Raw genomic sequence first — 17,930 nt, 5'->3', positions numbered from 1 at the left:
CTCTCTAAAGCTTTTCCTTGTAAAGACCATTCTCCTTACAATAAACACTTACTATACCCATTTGTGAAAGGAATTACAAGTTCTATCTATACCATATTTTTTATTGAGACTAGTTTTCATAAATATTTAAGTTGATTGCACATGAGTTTATTATACACACTTAAAAGTGTGTTTTTCTGTCCCCAAATAGGAGGATATGAAATACATATCCTTCCAGTCTGTTCATCTTTGGAGACTTTTAGATCTTTACAACATATACTTTAACATTTCTGCTACTTAGGTCATCTTGATCCCACCACAATGACTTCCTAAAACATTTTTGTTTTTAAAATGATTTTCCTCAGAAAACTGGACAGCCACATGCATAAGAATGAAAGTAGACCACTATCTTATACCATAAACAAAAATTAACTCAAAATGTGAGACCTGAAGCCATAAAACTCCTAGAAGAAAACTTAGATGATAAGCTGTTTACTTCAGTCTTGGCAATCGATTTTTGGATCTGACTCCAAAAGCAAAGACAACAAAAGCAAAAAATAAATAACTGGGACTACATCAAACTAAAAAGCTTCTGCACAGCAAAGGAAACCACCAACAAAATGAAAAGACAACCTACTGAATGCGAGAAAATATTTGCAAATCATATATCCAATAAAAGGTTAATATCCAAAATATAAGAATTCATAAAACTCAGTAGCAAAACAAAGCAATCTGATTTTTAAAGGGCAGAGGATCTGAATAGACATTTTTTCACAAAAAGACATGCAGATGGCTAACAGGCACAAAAAAAGATGCTCAACATCACTAATCATCAGGGAAATGCAAATCAATACCACAATGAGATATCACCTCACACCTGGTAGACTGGCTATCAGGAAGACAAGAGATAGCAAGTTTCGGCCAGCATGTGGAGAAAAGAGAACCCTCGTGCACTGTCGATGGGAATGTAAATTGGTGCAGGCTTTATGGAAAACAGTATGGAGGTTCCTCAAAACATTAAAACTTAAAATGATCCAGCAATTCCCCCTCTGGGTATTTATCTGATGAAAATGAAAGCACTAATTTGAAAATTTTCTACACCCCCACATTCATTGCAGCATTATTTAACACAGCCAAGATATGGAAACAACCTAAGTGTCCATCAATGGATGACTGGACAAAGAAGAAGTGGTATATGTATACGATAGAATACCACCAGCCATAAAAAAGAATGAAATCTTGCCATCTGAGACAACATGGATGGACCTTGAAGGAATTATGCTAAGCAAAGTATCAGACAGAGAAAGACAAATATTGTACAATTTCACTTATATGTGGAATCTAAAAAACAAAACAAATGAACAAACAAAACAAAATCATAGATAAAGAGAATAGAATGGTGGTTGCCAGAGGGAAGGGGGGTTGAGTGGGCGAAATGGGTGAAGGGGGTCAAGAGGTCAAACTTCCAGTTATAAAATAAAGTCATGGGAATGTAATGTACAGCATGGTGACTACAGTCAATAATATAGAGCATATTTAAATGTTGCCAAGAGAGTGAATCCTAAAAGTTCACTTTGTATGGTGACGGATGGTAACTAGACTTACTCTGGCGGTCCTTTCACAATGTATAAAAATATCGAATCATTGTGTTGTACACCTGAAACCAACATAATGTTACATGTTAATTATACCTCAATTTAAAAATTTAACTAAAATTTAAAAAATAAAAGAATTTCTCTCAAACCCTCTTTTTACCCATACCTTACCTTTTTTTTTTCCCTTCCCTTAAATCTTGACTTCAAAAGTCTTCCAAAAACACATATTGTCTCTTGGTAACATTTAAATACCTTCTGACCTTCTTTTCTTGAATTTATTCATTCATTCAACAAATATTTACTGAGCACTTAGATGCCAGGAATTATTCTAGTATTAGAAGTATAGCACTGAACAAATACCTCTGCCCTAATAGAACTTACATCCTAGTGGAACAAACAAAATAAACTACACACACACACATCACACATCTCACACACACACACACACACGATGTACCTTCCTAAGACCAGAATAAATCATATCTCCACTTTGTACAATACTCCCTTCTCATCCTTTTGGAATAGATTGGGTAGAACAGGACACCTAACTGGAATAGATTTTGTTCAGTGTTGAACTGCTTGAGTTTCTAATTTTTATTCCTTGTGGAATTTATTGAATGCTACATGGTATTGTGATTATTTTTCACATACCAAAATCTTCTCACCTAAATTGAAACCACAAGTGGGCCGGATTCATGACTTACATCTCTCCCACCAGCTCTGCCCTATAATTGATACATTCAAATAGTTGGCACTTCCCTGGTGGTGCAGTGGTTAAGAATCTGCCTGCCAATGCAGGGGACATGGGTTTGAGCCCTGGTCCGGGAAGATCCCACATGCCGTGAAGCAACTAAGCCCATGTGCCACAACTACTGAGCCTGCACTCCAGAGCCTGTGAGCCACAACTACTGAAGCCCACGGGCCTAGAGCCCACGCTCCACAACAAAGAGAAGCCACCACAATGAGAAGCCCGCGCACTGCAAGGAAGAGTAGCCCCCACTCACCACAACTAGAGAAAGCCCATGCACAGCAACAAACAACCAATGCAGCCATAAATAAATAAATAAATTTACTTAAAAAAATAGTTGATGGGATCAAGAAGGAGCAAGTGGTTAAACTTTGATAATGTCAATACACAATTTTGAGCCAATTATCTCTCTCTACTTGCCTATCTACCTACTCATCCACCTGTGAACATAGAAAATATCCTTATTGTTTTGGGTTCTCACAGTAAATCTCTGTTCTCTGAGGTAGTTTTGCTAAAGTTTCTGCAAGAAAGCTAGAATTTGTTATATCTTTAATCATAAATTGATGTTCTTTCTGGAGATTAATTTTACAGGAGTTAATTTTGTAATTTCCAAGCTCTTGTTTCCATGTTTATCTAGAAATGAAATTCATTTAAGTACTGAAGACCTTATTTACACCACTTGGCAGCCTTCATGGGAAAGAAGTCCAAGTGAAATACTTCTATTTATAGCAGCAGGAAATTACAATTCAGGGGTTCCCATAAATTATCTCTTTTTAATCACTCAGTCAGTTTCCCTCTGATGCGCTTAGCCCAGGGTACTGGACGTCATCTTCTCACACCAAATGATTCTTCTCACTTCAGGCAGCATGCTCAGGGAGAACTACACCTGCTTTGTTTCATAGGTGGCTCTGAGTAATCACAGGGTCGAGATCTCCAATCTTACAAAGCTACCCTGTAATTTTAGAAAACAGGTAAACCTATTTATGCTTTCTTGACATTCTAATTGACCTTCCCAGGATTAGTTCCTAATTTACTAACATCTGACTATGCACTGTAAGGTGTTCAGTTTATTTATCTTACAAAAAAGGAAAAGGGTTAAGATGATATAGCTGGAAAGTAGTCATTTTTGCTTGGAGATTTTATCACAATATATCGTTAGTGCATTTAATGCATGATTAGACTCTTTCCTCGGCTGTAGTAAATAGAATATTGGATTAGAAAATATAAAACTTTTTTTTTTAGTATTTGTTATGATTATAGAGTTTTGTGTGATTCTCCAATAGCAGCTGATTGGATTATTTTTGTATTTTTTTCTCTAAATTAAAGGGAAAACTCAAATGGACTTCAGTTGATCCTCCTCCCACACCATGCTTCAAATAATACTTAAAGATAATTCCCACCCCTAATTTACTGCTAGTGGAACAGAATGCTCCATACTTGTAAATACATAATTTAGGAGATTTACCTGCCTACACCAGCCTAGTCCCATTTTGGGGCTTTCAAATATATAATCACAGCTAAGATTTATTATAGCAAAAGATACAATGCAAGATCAGCAGGCAAAAGATACACATAAGAAAAGGCTGAAAGAAGTCACACACAGGCTTCCTAGTCCTCCCTCTGTCTCTGCTAGCATAGCAGAGATTGCTCCACCCAAGAAAGCCCACCTGAGTCATGGGATCCAGACTTCATAAAGGTGTAAATTCCAATTACCTATAGGGAAACACCAATTTGAATGATAGTAGATTTCTCTCAGACCAGAAGGAAATGGCACACCATTTTTCAAGTGCTAAAAGAATCAACCATGTGTTCTCTATCTGATGAATCTATCCTTCAGCAATAAAGAGGGAGAAATAAAGACATTCCCAGATGGGGGAAAACAATTTACTGCTAGCTGGCCTACCCTTACAGACTGGCTAGCTAAAGGAAGTTCTTCCAACGAAAAGAAAATAATGAAAGAATCTGGAAGGATCAGGAAGAAAGAAGGAAGAGCTGAAATATGGGTATATACAATAGACTATTTCCTCATGAGCTTTATACATCATATTTGATGATTGAAACAAAAATTATAAAAACATCTGATACTCAAGACGATGGTATTTAAAACTGGAGACAGTAAAGAGACCTCCATGGGTGTGAGGTTTCCATATTTCCCTCAAAGTGGTAAAACATGGATACCAGCAGACTGTGATAACCAATATATGTATATTATAATACCTACAGTAACCACTACAAACCAATACAAAGAACTACACTCAAAAGCAATGTAAATAAATCAAGATGGATAAATAAAAATGTTCAAGTAACCCACAGGAAGGCAAGAAAAGAAAAACAAAGGAAAAGAGCCAATCAAAAGGCAGAGATTGGCAGAGTGGATTAAAAAGTTATGATTCAACTATATGCTGTTTAAAGAAACTCAAATGTATTGATATAGGTGGGTTGAAAATGAAAGGATGGAAGAAGATACCATGTAAACATTAATTTTTTAAAAAACAGGAATGGTTTTTTAAATATGTATTAAGGCAGACTTCAGAGCAAAGAAAAATTCTAGAGAGAAAGAGGGACATTACATATGATAAAATGAATCAATCCATGAAGAAGATATAATGATCCAATGTATATGCACCAAACAACAGAGCCTCAAAATACATGAGGCAAAAACTGATAGAGCAGAAAGGAGAAATAGAAAAATCCAAAATTATAGCTGGGGACTTCGACATGCCCCTCTGAGCAACTGATAGAACTACTTGACCTAAAATCAGCAAGGATATAAACGAGTTGAACAACACCAGAAATAAATAGGATTTAATTGACATATTATGGAACATTCCATCACCAGCAACAGAATACACATTTTTTCAGCTGCACTTGGAACATTTACAATACCCTGGGTCATAAAACAAGGCTCAGCAAATTTAAAATAATTGAAATCATACAGATTATATTCTCTGACCATAATAGAATCAAACTAGAAATTAATGACAGAAAGACAAGAAGAAAATCTTTAAGCATATGGAAATTGAATAATACACTTCTAAATAATCTCTGGGACAAAAGGAAGCCTCAAAGGACTTAAAATATACAAAGAACTGAATGAAAATGAAAATACAACTCAAAATTTGTGGGATGCAGCCAAAGCAATGCTGAGAGGGAGATTTACTTTACTAAAATGTATTAGATAGAGAGGTCATAAATCAATAATCTAACCTCAAGAATCTAGAAAAATAAACTTAATAAAATTAGAAGGAAGAAACTAATAAAAACAGAAATCAATGAAATTTAAAACAGAAAAACAGCAGAGAAAGTCAATGAAATCAAAAGCTGGTTCTTTAAAAATGTCAATAACTGTGTCAACAGTACTATGAGAACTTTAATTCAGCACCTTAAATGAAATGGACCAATTCATCAAAAACTGCAAACTATCAAAACTCACCAAAGATGGAACAGATGCCAAAATCATCATTTAACTATTAAAGAAGTTGGTTTCATAAAACCCTTCCAAAAGAGAAATCTCCTGACCCAGATGATTTCATTAGTGAATTCTGCCAAATATTTCTAGAATTAACACCAACTCTAAACAATCTTTTCAAGAAAATAGAAAAGAGAATGTTTCCCAACTCATGTTATGATACCAGCATTATCCTAATGTCAATACCAGAAAAGGACATTATAAGAAAATTACAGCTCAAAATCCATCATGAAAAAAAAAATCCATCATGAACATAGATGAAAAAAAACCTTTCTGAAATATTAGCACATCAAAGCAATATATAAAGAGAATAAATAATTCATCTCAGAGTTTATCCCGGGAATGCAAGGCTGGTTCAATATTTGAAAATCACTCAATGTAATCCATATTAACCGTATAAAGAACAAAAAGCACATAATCATATTAATTGATGCAGAAAATCAGTTGACAAAATTCAACATCTATTCATGATAAAAACTAAAACTGTCAGCAAAATAGGAAGAATATAAGGGAACTTCCTCAGCCTGATAAAAGGCATCCACAAAAATTACCATACTTAATGGTGAAAGACTGGATGCTTTCCTGCAAAGATCATGAACAAGACAAGTGAGGAGAGAAAAACTGTTCCTATTTGCAGACAACATGATTGTCTAAACAGAAAATCCTTAAGGAATCCACTTAAAAACAAACAAAACTCTTAGAACTAATAGGTGAGTTTAGCAACATGTCAGGATATAAGTTCAACACAGAAAAATCAATTACATTTTTATATACCAGCTATGAAAAATTGAAAACCAAAAACTTTTAATACCATTTTAATAGGGCTGAAAAATGAAATATGAAATTAAAGTGAAAGAGAAAATGAAACAAAACATGTATAGAACTTATATACTGAGAACTGTAAAACACAAAGGAAATCAAAGAATCACTAAATATGTGAAAGGATATACCATGTTCACGTGTTGGAAAACTCAACATAGTGAAAATGTCAGTTTTCCCTGAGTCGATCTAGATTTGATACAATTCTATCAAAATTCCAACAGCATTTTTGGTAGACAGAGATATGCTAATTCTAAAACTTTTATGGAAAGGTAAATAAATTATAATAGTGAAAAATCATTTTGAAAAAGAATAAAATTGAATCATTCTACCTGATTTTATGACTTACTGTAAAGCTACAGTAACCAAAATAGTTTGGTATTGATGAAGGGATAGACCGGGACATGAATGAACAGAATAGAGTCCAATAATAGATGACAGAAGCATGGTCAATGGATTTTTTAATTGAAAATATTATGATATAATTGTAAATTCACATGCTATTGTAAGAAATAACACAGAGTGAGCCCATATACCCCTAACCCAGTTTCCCCCAATGATAACATTTTCAAAACTATAGTACAATATCACAACCAGGATAATGACGAATACAATCCAATGGTTTTATTCAGGTTCCCCCAGTTTTACTCCTACGTGTGTGTGTCTGTGTGTATATTAACTTCTATACAATTTTCTCACATGGGTAGGTTCATATTAAGATAATCAATAGTTCTATCACCACAAGGATCATTCATGTCTAACTGCTCAGCACCATTTGTTGAAAAGTCTATACTTCTCCCATTGAATTGCTTTTGCACCTTTGTTAAAAATAATTGAGCATATTTGTGTGGGTCTGGGTCTTCTGTTACATTAATCTGTGTGTCTGTCCCTCCACCAGTATCATTCCATCTGGATTACTGTAGCTACACAGTAAGATCTGATATCAAGTAAAGTGATTCTTCCCACTTTATCCTTCTTTGTCAAGTTTGATTTAGCTATTCTAGCACCTGTGCCTTTCCATATAAATCTTAGAATAAGATATTCTATTCTACAAAAAAACTTTCCTTGGATTTTGATAGGAATTACATTAAACCTAGAGATCATTTGGGGAGAATTACATCTTTAATATGTTGCATCTTTAAATCTATGGACACAGGATGTCTCATCATGTATTTACGCCTTCTTTGATTGCTTTTGACAGCACTTTTTAATATTCAGCACACAAATCCTACACATGTTTTTTAGAAGTTTATACCTAAGGATTTAATTTTCTTGGCATAATTGTAAGTGCTCCAAATTTTTTTTTGGTTTTTAATTTTGGTTTCCACCTGTTCATTGTAACTATATAGAAACATAATTGATTTTGTATGTTGTTCTTATATCTTCAGATCTTGATGAACTCAATTCTTAGTTCTGGGAGTTTTTTCAGTAGATTCTTTGGGATTTTCTACATAGGCAATCACGTCATCTGCTTTGTCTTTAGTTTTCAATAATTTGATTTCAACGTGTCTGGAGTGTATTTCTTTGGGTGTACCTTATTGACATTCACTGAATTTCTTTTTTTTAAATAAATATTTATTTATTTTTGGCTGTGTTGGGTCTTCATTGCTGCACGTTGGCTTTCTCTAGTTGCAGTGAGCGGGGGCTAGTCTTCGTTGCAGTGCGTGGGCTTCTCCTTGCGGTGGCTTCTGTTGTTGCGGAGCATGGGCTCTAGGCATGCAGGCTTCAGTAGTTGTGGCACACGGGCTCAGTAGTTGTGGCTCAAGGGCTCTAGAGCACAGGCTCAGTAGTTGTGGTGTACGGGCTTAGTTGCTCCGCGGCATGTGGGATCTTCCCAGACCAGGGCTCGAATCTGTGTCCCCTGCATTAGCAGGCAGATTCTTTTTATTTTTTTTGGTGCATGGGCCGGGAAACGAACCTGCAGGCAGATTCTTAACCACTGTGCCACCAGGGAAGTCCCTGAAATTCTAGACTATGTAGATTTATGTCTTTAACCAAATTGAGGAAACCATTTCAGCCTTAATTTATTCAATTTTTTTTTCTGTGCTTCATTCTTTCTCCTCTTCTTCTGAGTCTACGATGACACCAATATTAGCTCTTATTTATTGCACCACAAGTCCCTGAGACTCTGTCAGTTGCTTTTTCAATCTTTTGTTGTCCAGATTGGATCATTTTTATTGATTTATCTTCAAGTTCATAGACTGTTTCTTCTGTTATCTCCATTCTGCTATTAAACCTATTCAGGGAATTGTGTTTTTTAAGTTTTGGTTATTGTATTTTTCAGCTGCAAATTCTATTTTTTTATCTTCTATTTCTTTCTAAGACTTTCTAACTCCCTGGTCATTTCAAGAGTGTTTGACCTACTTGTTGGAACAGTTTACAGCTGAGTCATCTCAGCACTGATGTGTTTTGATTGTCTTTTCCCATACGAGGTGAGATTTTCCTGGTTCTTCATATGTTGAGTAATTATATAGATTGTGATATTATGTTATGAGTCCTTCAGTTCTTATTTATGGGTCTTACACTTATGCTAAGAAGAATGTTTCTTTTGTGTGTGTGTTTTAGCAATCAATTGGCCCAGATGCTTTCAGTCTTCAAATTTCAACCAGTGTTTTGTGGGTTGTCATTCCACCATTAGTCCCATTTTCAAAGGCTCTGTGGTGCTATTTGGATCAGCCCTGCACGTGTACCAAATAGTGTCCAGTATGGGACTTGGGCGGTAGTTTATACCATAGTTCCATCTTCAAAATCTATGTATGTGCCGTTTAGGATCAGAACTATGCACACACAGCTTGGAAGTAAGCCTAGGAATATATAAACAATTTTATAGGGTTGCTTTCCTGAGCTCCTCCCTCTCCATGATCTCCCTTGTCTTTTTTGGTTCCTTGGAGCTTCCCTTTTGGTCCTCAAGCCAAAAAACCCTTTATTTGCCCTGCGCTGCTACGCTCTTGCCATGACTGCATCCATGTCCACAGCCAAACAGCAGGAGGACTGAGCAAGTATAAGGCAGTTTTAGACTCTTAGGGACCTTAATGTCACCGCTGCCACCACCGTCACAAGCTTCCTTAGAAGATGGGGTACAAGATAATAGATAAAAATAAGAAAAAAAAATTTAAAAAAAGGGTTTTCCTCCACTGTCTCTCTTTCCTGCTTCTCAATCGGGCTTCTCCTTGGGCTCTCTCTGTGCTGATGCCCACTTCCAGACTTGGGACTATGTTTAGTTCAGCTTGGAGAATAGTGGAGGAAAATTAAAATATAAGCTCACCGTCAGTTCCGTAGTCATTCAAATGTCAGTCTTCTCTGATCTTCCTGCTGTGAATTATTTTTCAGAGTTTTCAAATAGCTATTGCATGCACCCTGTCCAGGTTTTATGACTGTATTCAGTAGGAGACACAGGGTGAAGTGTGCTTACTCCCTGTTACCTGGAATGAGAACCCCTGTCATTGTTTTGTTCCACTCATGAGAGAATTAGTAAGATATTAATACTGGTTCAAAGATCATTTGAGAATATATGCATTTCTATCCAATTTAATTAAGGAATGTCAGAAAAAGATTTTAACCTTTGGGAGTATCTTTTCCATTGAAGAGAAATAATTTGCATCTCTACTAAACAAAAATCTATATGTTAACTAGTAACTTCTCTAAGTCTGGAAATTTTCATTAAGAGTATCTTTTAATTAAACAGTATCTTTACTGTTTACTAAGTACATTCTATTTACCCTAAGTACAGAACTAAATACGTTTCCCTAGATAAACTTTGCATGAATCTTTGCCCCTGCATGACATGAAAATTCCATGCCATCCTTATTTTGTTTTTGTCTTTTTCCATGTTTTGGATAATTGTTCTTAAAAGTGGGATCCAAATTCTTCTTGCAGAAGGTCTCAACTGAAGCAAGAGATGATATACGACTGGCATAGACTCTCTGAGGAGGCAACCTATTTTTTCCCAATTCCATAAATATTTATTACATACCTACAATGTACCAAATATCTTGATAAGCAATGGTACAGAAAAGCAATGATTTTCATAATATATATCAGTCGTGTAGTAATCTCTTGAAAAATAATTTCTCCGGCAAAATATAGAGACTATAAAGCTCTATCTTTGTCGTGGAAAATTTGAAAACTCTGTATGGTATTGTTGTTGAGGTATATATAAAATACTATATTTCTGCAATGCTCTTCAGATCAACTCAGAGCACAGTTAGTGCTTATTCACTCTGTGATATTGATTGCTATTGTTTACTCTCTAAGGAAAGGCAGAGTAAAAAAAGAAGAGGAAAAAGTGAAGGAGGAGGAAGAGGTTGCAGTAGCACCAAAACTGACTGGAGACGGAAGTCCTGATAAAGAATGGCTCCCTCCCTCTGATCCTGACTTCTGTGTTTATGTGTATGAAGTGACCAGATCCATACTTCCCATCACCAGTATAAAGGAACAGGTTGAGGTTCTTGCAAAGTGAGTGTCTATATATACATACACATTTTCAATTTCTGAAAAATGTTTTTGATGTTACCGATTTGCACTTTTTAGCCAATTTTCAAACAACTACACCATAATAAAACCAAACTTGTATAGCACCCTGCCTCTGACTCTGAAGCAGAAACACAATGAATTGGATATAAATCCTCCATTTCTATTTTAGATCATATTTCTGCCAAGAATCAGAGCTAGGAGCTGGAAATTACTTAAAGAAAAATGCCTAGGTCATTTTCTCCAGCTAAACCAGGAAAAGCATCTTTCAGGGTGATCCTAAAGAAGTTATGAATGAAGGAATCCTATTTTGAATTATTTGTAAACTCACAAGTTGTTTTCTAATACAAATAGCCATCCCTTATTTTTATGTTATATGTCTGATATTTTGTGTTTCATGTTGCTCCAAAGTGGGATTGTGGGTATTCTAAGAGATGGTTCGGCATGCTGTATAAGCTAAGTGAGGTCGCCTCCTAAACGAGAGCATTTAATCTGATTCCTCTAAGAGAAGGCTGAGAACCTGACTTTATGACTGACAGGAAACCTCTAGAAATGGAGGCTTGCCTTCATGACTGACACCAGCCAGTCGTGAGCTCCTGGCTTGTGCAACAGCTGCAATCTCCATGGGAGCTTGTACCTTCTCCAAATAGAAGTGAATTGCAGGCACCAAACCTGGATGTGACAACTGCAAGAAACACAGCCGCCAGATCACTGACTTCTTGTCAGGCGACTCTGGAAGAGAGCGTTTTTGGCTACCGAAGTTTTCCTTGGTGTCCTTGAGAAATGATGACTCAAGCAGAAATCTGACTTAGCTCATTTCAACACTTGTCAAATTTCCTCATGCTTTGTTCCTATCAGAAATAGTTTTCATCATTCCCAAATAATTGTTTTCTTAACCTGAACCCACACCAAGAGAGCAATACAGAGATGTGTCCCCATGCCTTTGGCTCCTAGAGGCTGTTACAGGACATCTGGCTGGCACTGAGGGTCAGTTTTCTGCCTAATCCTTTCTCTTGGTTTTCACCATTGTTCTTCTTCACTTGGTTCCACGTACAGCAAGAGGAAGTTCTTTCTTTACAATGGGCAATCCTGCCTTTAGTCCATGATGTAGCAGCCTCAGCTGACAGAGGATTTTTGCAGGTGTGCTTACTGACATCTTCAGTGAGAGCCTAATCTTAGGAGAAACTCACAGGCAAAGTACACCCCCGCACCTCACCTCCTCACCTAACTGTTAGTGATTTTTCCCTTTTTGCCTCTTCCTGTCTCCTCTAACCTCAGTGTTACATAAATGCCATGTCTTTCTCTAAATTAAAAAAAAATGATAAAATTTAAAAGAAAAGGATGATAAAACTTGAAAAGATTTGTGAACCTCAGGGTTCACAATGGTCCTATATGTTTGTCTTTGTCTCTGAGTTTAAATTCCTTAAAAGAAGGACCACATGTCAAGACAATGCCTTGGATTTCAGATTCAAACATTTGAAAATACTTTCCAAGATTAAGATAACATTTAAAAACTGTGTTGATACAAACGTAGTGTGATATTGATTTGTATCTTGCTACACATATTGGGAAAATTAGCATTCATTTCCTTCTTCCTGCTGAATGAAATGTTAGAATTTCAGTTTATGTAAGATAGTTTAAATATAGTAAGCATAATGTTAACTTATAGTAAATACATTTTTTAAAGTAAAGCAAACAAAAATCAGACGGAAAGTATCTTTTACAAGTATAATTACACAGATATTTATACTCAAAGCATCCAAAGTGAGATATTAAACTTGACTGATTAAATCTCACTGTAATTGACACAGGTACGTGGCAGAAAAAATGGGCGGTAAAATTCCAAAAGAAAAACTACATGATTTCAGCTGGGAACTTCATATAAGTGAACTAAAGTTTCAACTTAAATCCAATGTTGTACCAATTGGACTGATCAAAAAAGGAATCTTCTACCATCGAGCTTTGCTTTTCAAGGTATTTAAGATGTTTTGCTCATCTCCCACTAGGTAAAAATGTTTTGTCTGTATCATTGTGGAGTAAGCCAGTTGCTAACAATTAACTGGATGATATTAATCCTATCATTTAGATGTACTTATATTTGGCATGTATATGTATGTGTATATATACATACACACACGTATATTCACCAGACTATTGGAAACATATTCATTCAATATTTATCATACACCTACTCTAGGCCAGGGCCTCTTCCAAGGTCTGGGAATATACAGATACTAAAGTGACAGTCTCGGGACTTCCCTGGTGGTGCAGTGGTTAAGAATCTGCCTGCCAATGCAGGGGACACGAGTTCGAGCCCTGGTCCGGGAAGATCCCACATGCCCCAGAGCAACTAAGCCTGTGTGCCACAGCTACCGAGCCTGCGCTCTAGAGCCCACGAGCCACAACTACTGAGCCCAAGTGCCACAACTATTGAAGCCCACGCACCACAGCTACTGAAGCCCACGCACCCACAGCCCCTGCTCTGCAACAAGAGAAGCCACCGCAGTGAGAAGCCCACGCACCACTATGAAGACCCAAGGCAGCCAAAAATAAATAAATAAATAATTTTTTATAAATAAATAAATAAATAAAGTGACAGTCTCTGCATTCAAGGGGGACCTAAGCCAGACTTGCGGGTTCTCAGGTGACGTCAGGGAAAGTTTCAAGGGAGGAAGTGATATGTGGCCTCAGAATTAGAGGCTACATAGGATTTCAGCAGGTAAACAAGGAAAACAAGGGTGTTCTAAACAATACAAATATTTATTTAAAATAACATGTATGAGAGTCAGTGGTCCATTTGAGGGATGTAGAGTAGTTGGTCTGGATCCAGAAGCGGGGAGCGGTTGGATAAGGCTAAAGCACCAGACAGTAAAGCACCATGTGAGTTTGTACTTGACCTTAAAATCTGTGAGTAACCACCGAAAGTTAAGGGGAAAGTGATTTTGAAAGACCACTCAGGCAACAGAATGTGGAATGAACTAGAACGGGGGAAAGACTGGAGATGGGAAGACCAACTGGAAGGTCACTGAAGCAAGAAGTACAGGTGCCTGATACTAAAGCCATGGTGGAGGCTGTGAACGAGAGGTGAGTTTGGCAGGAGATATAGAAGATAAAACTGAAAGGAGCTGTTGACTGCCTAGCGGTGGCGTGAGAGACTGCATGAGAAGAAGAAAATGATTTCCAGGATTTGGGCAGGGTAACTGGAAATGATGGCATCATTCACAGAGATGTGGACACTGGGGCAGGATTAGGTTTAAGGGAGGGGGTGATCTTTTTTCCTCCATTGTGTCCAGTGTCTGGAGTATAATAGGAGCTGAGAAAATTGTTTCAGAGCCATAGACTTAAATGTATAAACTTCCTACCCTCTCCTGAATACCTATAAACCTCATTGCATCTTACCTCCAGTTCCAAGCCAATTCTGTTTATAATCCAAATGCCAGTCTTTCCTATTTCCTTGGATTTCTTGCTCTATCAATTCCTCTCTCCCATCTTAAATCTCTTTCTCTCTACTAGCTGTTTTACCTTTAAAATCTAAACTTAAGTCCAAAACATTTAAAGAGAAAACATAAATCTTTTCTCATTATATCTACAACTACTCCTATAAGCGCCTATCACCATGACCACCATCATTTTGAACTTATGTGCCAGGCACTTAATAAATATAATTGTGAAGAGTCTCAGATATGCCAAACGTTGAAATTACTACCTTTGTTTTAAAGATAAGAAAATTGATACTTAGAGAAGGAATTTACCCAAGGACAACCAGAGATACAGCTGGAATTTGAACCCATGCCTATCTGAGCCAAAACCTACCATACTGCTTCTATCTGAAGATAATTCTCATTCCCAGCCAAAATTCTGAGTCTTCTCAACTCCTAGTCACTCCTTGACCTCAGTTTCATCCTCAACTCCCTGCAGTCTGGCCCTTGTTCCCTCCCAAGAAGGATCACAGTGATCTGTTTTCTGTCTTGCTTGATACATCAAAGAATTTGTCACTGATCCTTCTCTTTCTTTAACACCACTTTCTTTAGTAACTTCTGTCCTCTCTTGCCATTTCATCTCAGTCTCCTTTGGAGACCTCTTTTCCTCCACCCTTGCTTAAATGTTGGGGTCCTGACCCAGAACTCAAGGTTCTGTCCCAGGCTCTTCTCTTTTCTCCCTTTACATACTTCCTTTGGTGAGGTCATCCTCCTACATCACCTTAAATACGACTTACATGTCTCAGGTTTCTAGATCATTTCCTCTCTCCCACAAGCCGCTCCTGATTCCAGGTCTATCTGTCTGTTTACCCTGTAGCTAGCTGCCCTTGTGTGTCTTGTAGGAACTGCATTAGTCTTCTCAGGCCACTATAACCAAGTACCACAGATGGGGTGGCTTAAACAATAAACAGTTATTTCTCACTGTTCTGGAGGCTGAGAAGTCCAAGATCAAGGTGTCAGGAGATTCAGTGTCTGGTGAGAGCCCACTTCTTGGTCGGCGGTTGCCGCTTTCGTACCGTATCCTTATATTTCAGAGTGGGGGGAGGGCCCTTCCTCCTCTTATAAGGGCACAATTCCCATCGTGGGGGCTTCACCCTCATGACTGCCTCTTAAGGGACCCACCTTCAGAAAGAAAACAGGAATCTCAAGGGGAAACATTTCAGTTCACAACGTTACAGCAGACTGAATTCATTACCCTCACACCTCACCTGAGTCATGCAGTTAATCACCCAGGTCTTGCCTACCACTGAATCCTGAACACCAACACTCACTGGTAAACGTGTTATCCTTCTATTCCTCCCAAAAGCGTTCACTCCCCCTACATAAACTCTTCATCTCCCCGTTTTCTTCCGGCTCCTTTCCTCCATGGAAGCCTAGATAAATCGTCCACAGACCGTGTAACCTGCTCACTGATTTCCTTCGTCTTCGTGCCCCCATCCTTCTGCCCCTCCACCTTGCCTGCCCACACTGGACCAATCCGACTGCCTGCCCTTCCCACAATGACACTTGGGCTGCAGAACGCGACAGTGGGATGTGCCACAGCCAATTCAGGATCCAAGGTGGTGGATGTACGTGCTGCCTGGCCATCTTTTCCAGCTCCTGGCCACAGGCTTTTCCTGTTTTCCTCAGCAGCTGTGCCCCACATCTGCCTTCTTTCCTAAGCCTTTTCATCTTCACCTCTTCCTATATGCAGATGACCCTGTTTCCCACTTCACAAAGAAAATAGATACTTCCAGATTCAACTCAGCTGAGGTTAAGAACTCAGACTCTGGGAACTCCCTGGTGGTCCAGTGGTTAGGACTTGGCGTGCTCACTGCTGGAGCCCTGGGTTCAATTCCTGGTCGGGGAACTGAGATCCCACAAGCCAGCTCTCTTATCCACTATGATGTGGCTAGGAAGTTTCCAGATTATTTAAAAAGTGCTTTTAAAATCAGGACAAATTGAAGAGACAGCTTCCGAGGAACATACGCAACCCCTGAGGACAGGGCATCAGGCAGCCCAAAAAGGACCAACCGCTCACAGTTCTGCCCCCCCCCACCCCCGGCTCCAAAACACCTGTCTACACCACACAGAACAAATGGGCTAGAAACAGGTTCCTGCCATTCCAGTCCTGCCATTCAATCCCACTGCATATCACACCCAAGGAGCAGCCCAGGAGCATGGAAAGATTGATAGATGCACTAGAGCTGAAAGCCTGTGGAACAGCTTTTCTCCAGTTACGTTATCAATCTTGTGCTGATACAATGCAGCGCAACTGCCTGAAAAATGTCCCTTCCCAGCAGGACCTACACAGAGATTTTGAGTCCACAGAATCTTGAGCAACAGGGGAACTTATCACATTTTACCAACTCCTATCTCAACACTCCACCTTTTTTCCAGCCTCCTTTCTAAGCACTTTGTTGTTGTTGTTCTGCAAGAGTGTATATTTCACCTTCGACCAAGGTGGGTCTTTCAACCAAGGCTTTTTCTCTGCCCCTCCCCCTCCTCCCTCTTGGTTGATCTCGCGTTTTCTCCCCACAGGCTCTGGCTGACAGAATTGGCATCGGCTGCTCTCTGGTTCGCGGGGAGTACGGCAGAGCCTGGAATGAAGTCAAGCTGATGAATGAATCCCGAAAGGGGGTGATTGGGGCTCTCCCTCCCCCGGAAACTTACATAGTTGACCTCATGTTCCACCCAGGGGCACTGATAAAGTTAAGAAGCCGAGAGGCAGATCTTTACAGATTTCTCTAAACTTCCAAATGAACACAAAAGGTGTTCAAACAAGAAATCCATTATATACCCTTTCTATGAAGTTCACTGGTAGATTTTATCAGTATTTCTTTAAATAAAAATATTAGAAATGCTCTCCTTGTGTAGAAATGAGGTCACTAGGATTGGACTTGGTCGTGCTTCTGAGTTCAGGCTTTTGGCAAGCATTCAGTCTGATGAGATCAGATTACACTTGTGTAAAGCTTATTATTCTCGAAATTAATCCACCCCGCTGTTTCCTAAGGAGCATCTCTGCCCTTTGGGAATCATGTGTAAAAGCACCCAGCTACTGTTCCCAGCACAGTGCCCTATGACTGTCATTCTTCATGTTCCGGATGCTCCAGGAAGACTTGGTTAAATCAAGTCCATGGTTTGTTGTGTCTTCAGTCGCCTTGTCTCACTCCCATAAAGTAAGATTATTGATATTTTGAATATTTGTAGATCTATTTTAGTATCACAAATTCCTTTCTAAAATTTTTTGTTCATATTTTCCCAAATTTATCATTAAGAACACTGTTTAGTATACTTCACTGAACTAAAAATATTTCTAAAAACTATTTCCATACACTGCACTTGTCTATATTGACTTGGAAACATACCTTCATTTAAAAACAATTCTGATT

At 38.2% G+C, this 17,930-nt stretch overlaps 1 protein-coding gene across 1 annotated transcript in view; it reads left to right on the top strand.

The window, feature by feature from the left end:
* The window catches only part of ARMC3 (armadillo repeat containing 3), a 102,346-nt gene extending 85,011 nt beyond the window's left edge, over positions 1-17,335 (top strand). Inside the window, exons 17-19 of the mRNA XM_060293679.1 lie at positions 10,865-11,065; positions 12,892-13,054; positions 17,080-17,335. Of these exons, the coding sequence (XP_060149662.1) occupies positions 10,865-11,065; positions 12,892-13,054; positions 17,080-17,289 (574 nt within the window). The 3' untranslated portion in view covers positions 17,290-17,335. The remainder of the gene's footprint in view (positions 1-10,864; positions 11,066-12,891; positions 13,055-17,079) is intronic.
* The last annotated feature ends 595 nt before the right edge of the window (positions 17,336-17,930 follow it).

This window comes from Globicephala melas, chromosome 2 (genome assembly GCF_963455315.2).
Source record: "Globicephala melas chromosome 2, mGloMel1.2, whole genome shotgun sequence".
Classification (NCBI taxonomy): Eukaryota; Metazoa; Chordata; class Mammalia; order Artiodactyla; family Delphinidae; genus Globicephala; species Globicephala melas.
The sequence above is the reverse complement of the archived record's forward strand: the minus strand, read 5'-3'. Positions and strand labels throughout refer to the sequence as shown.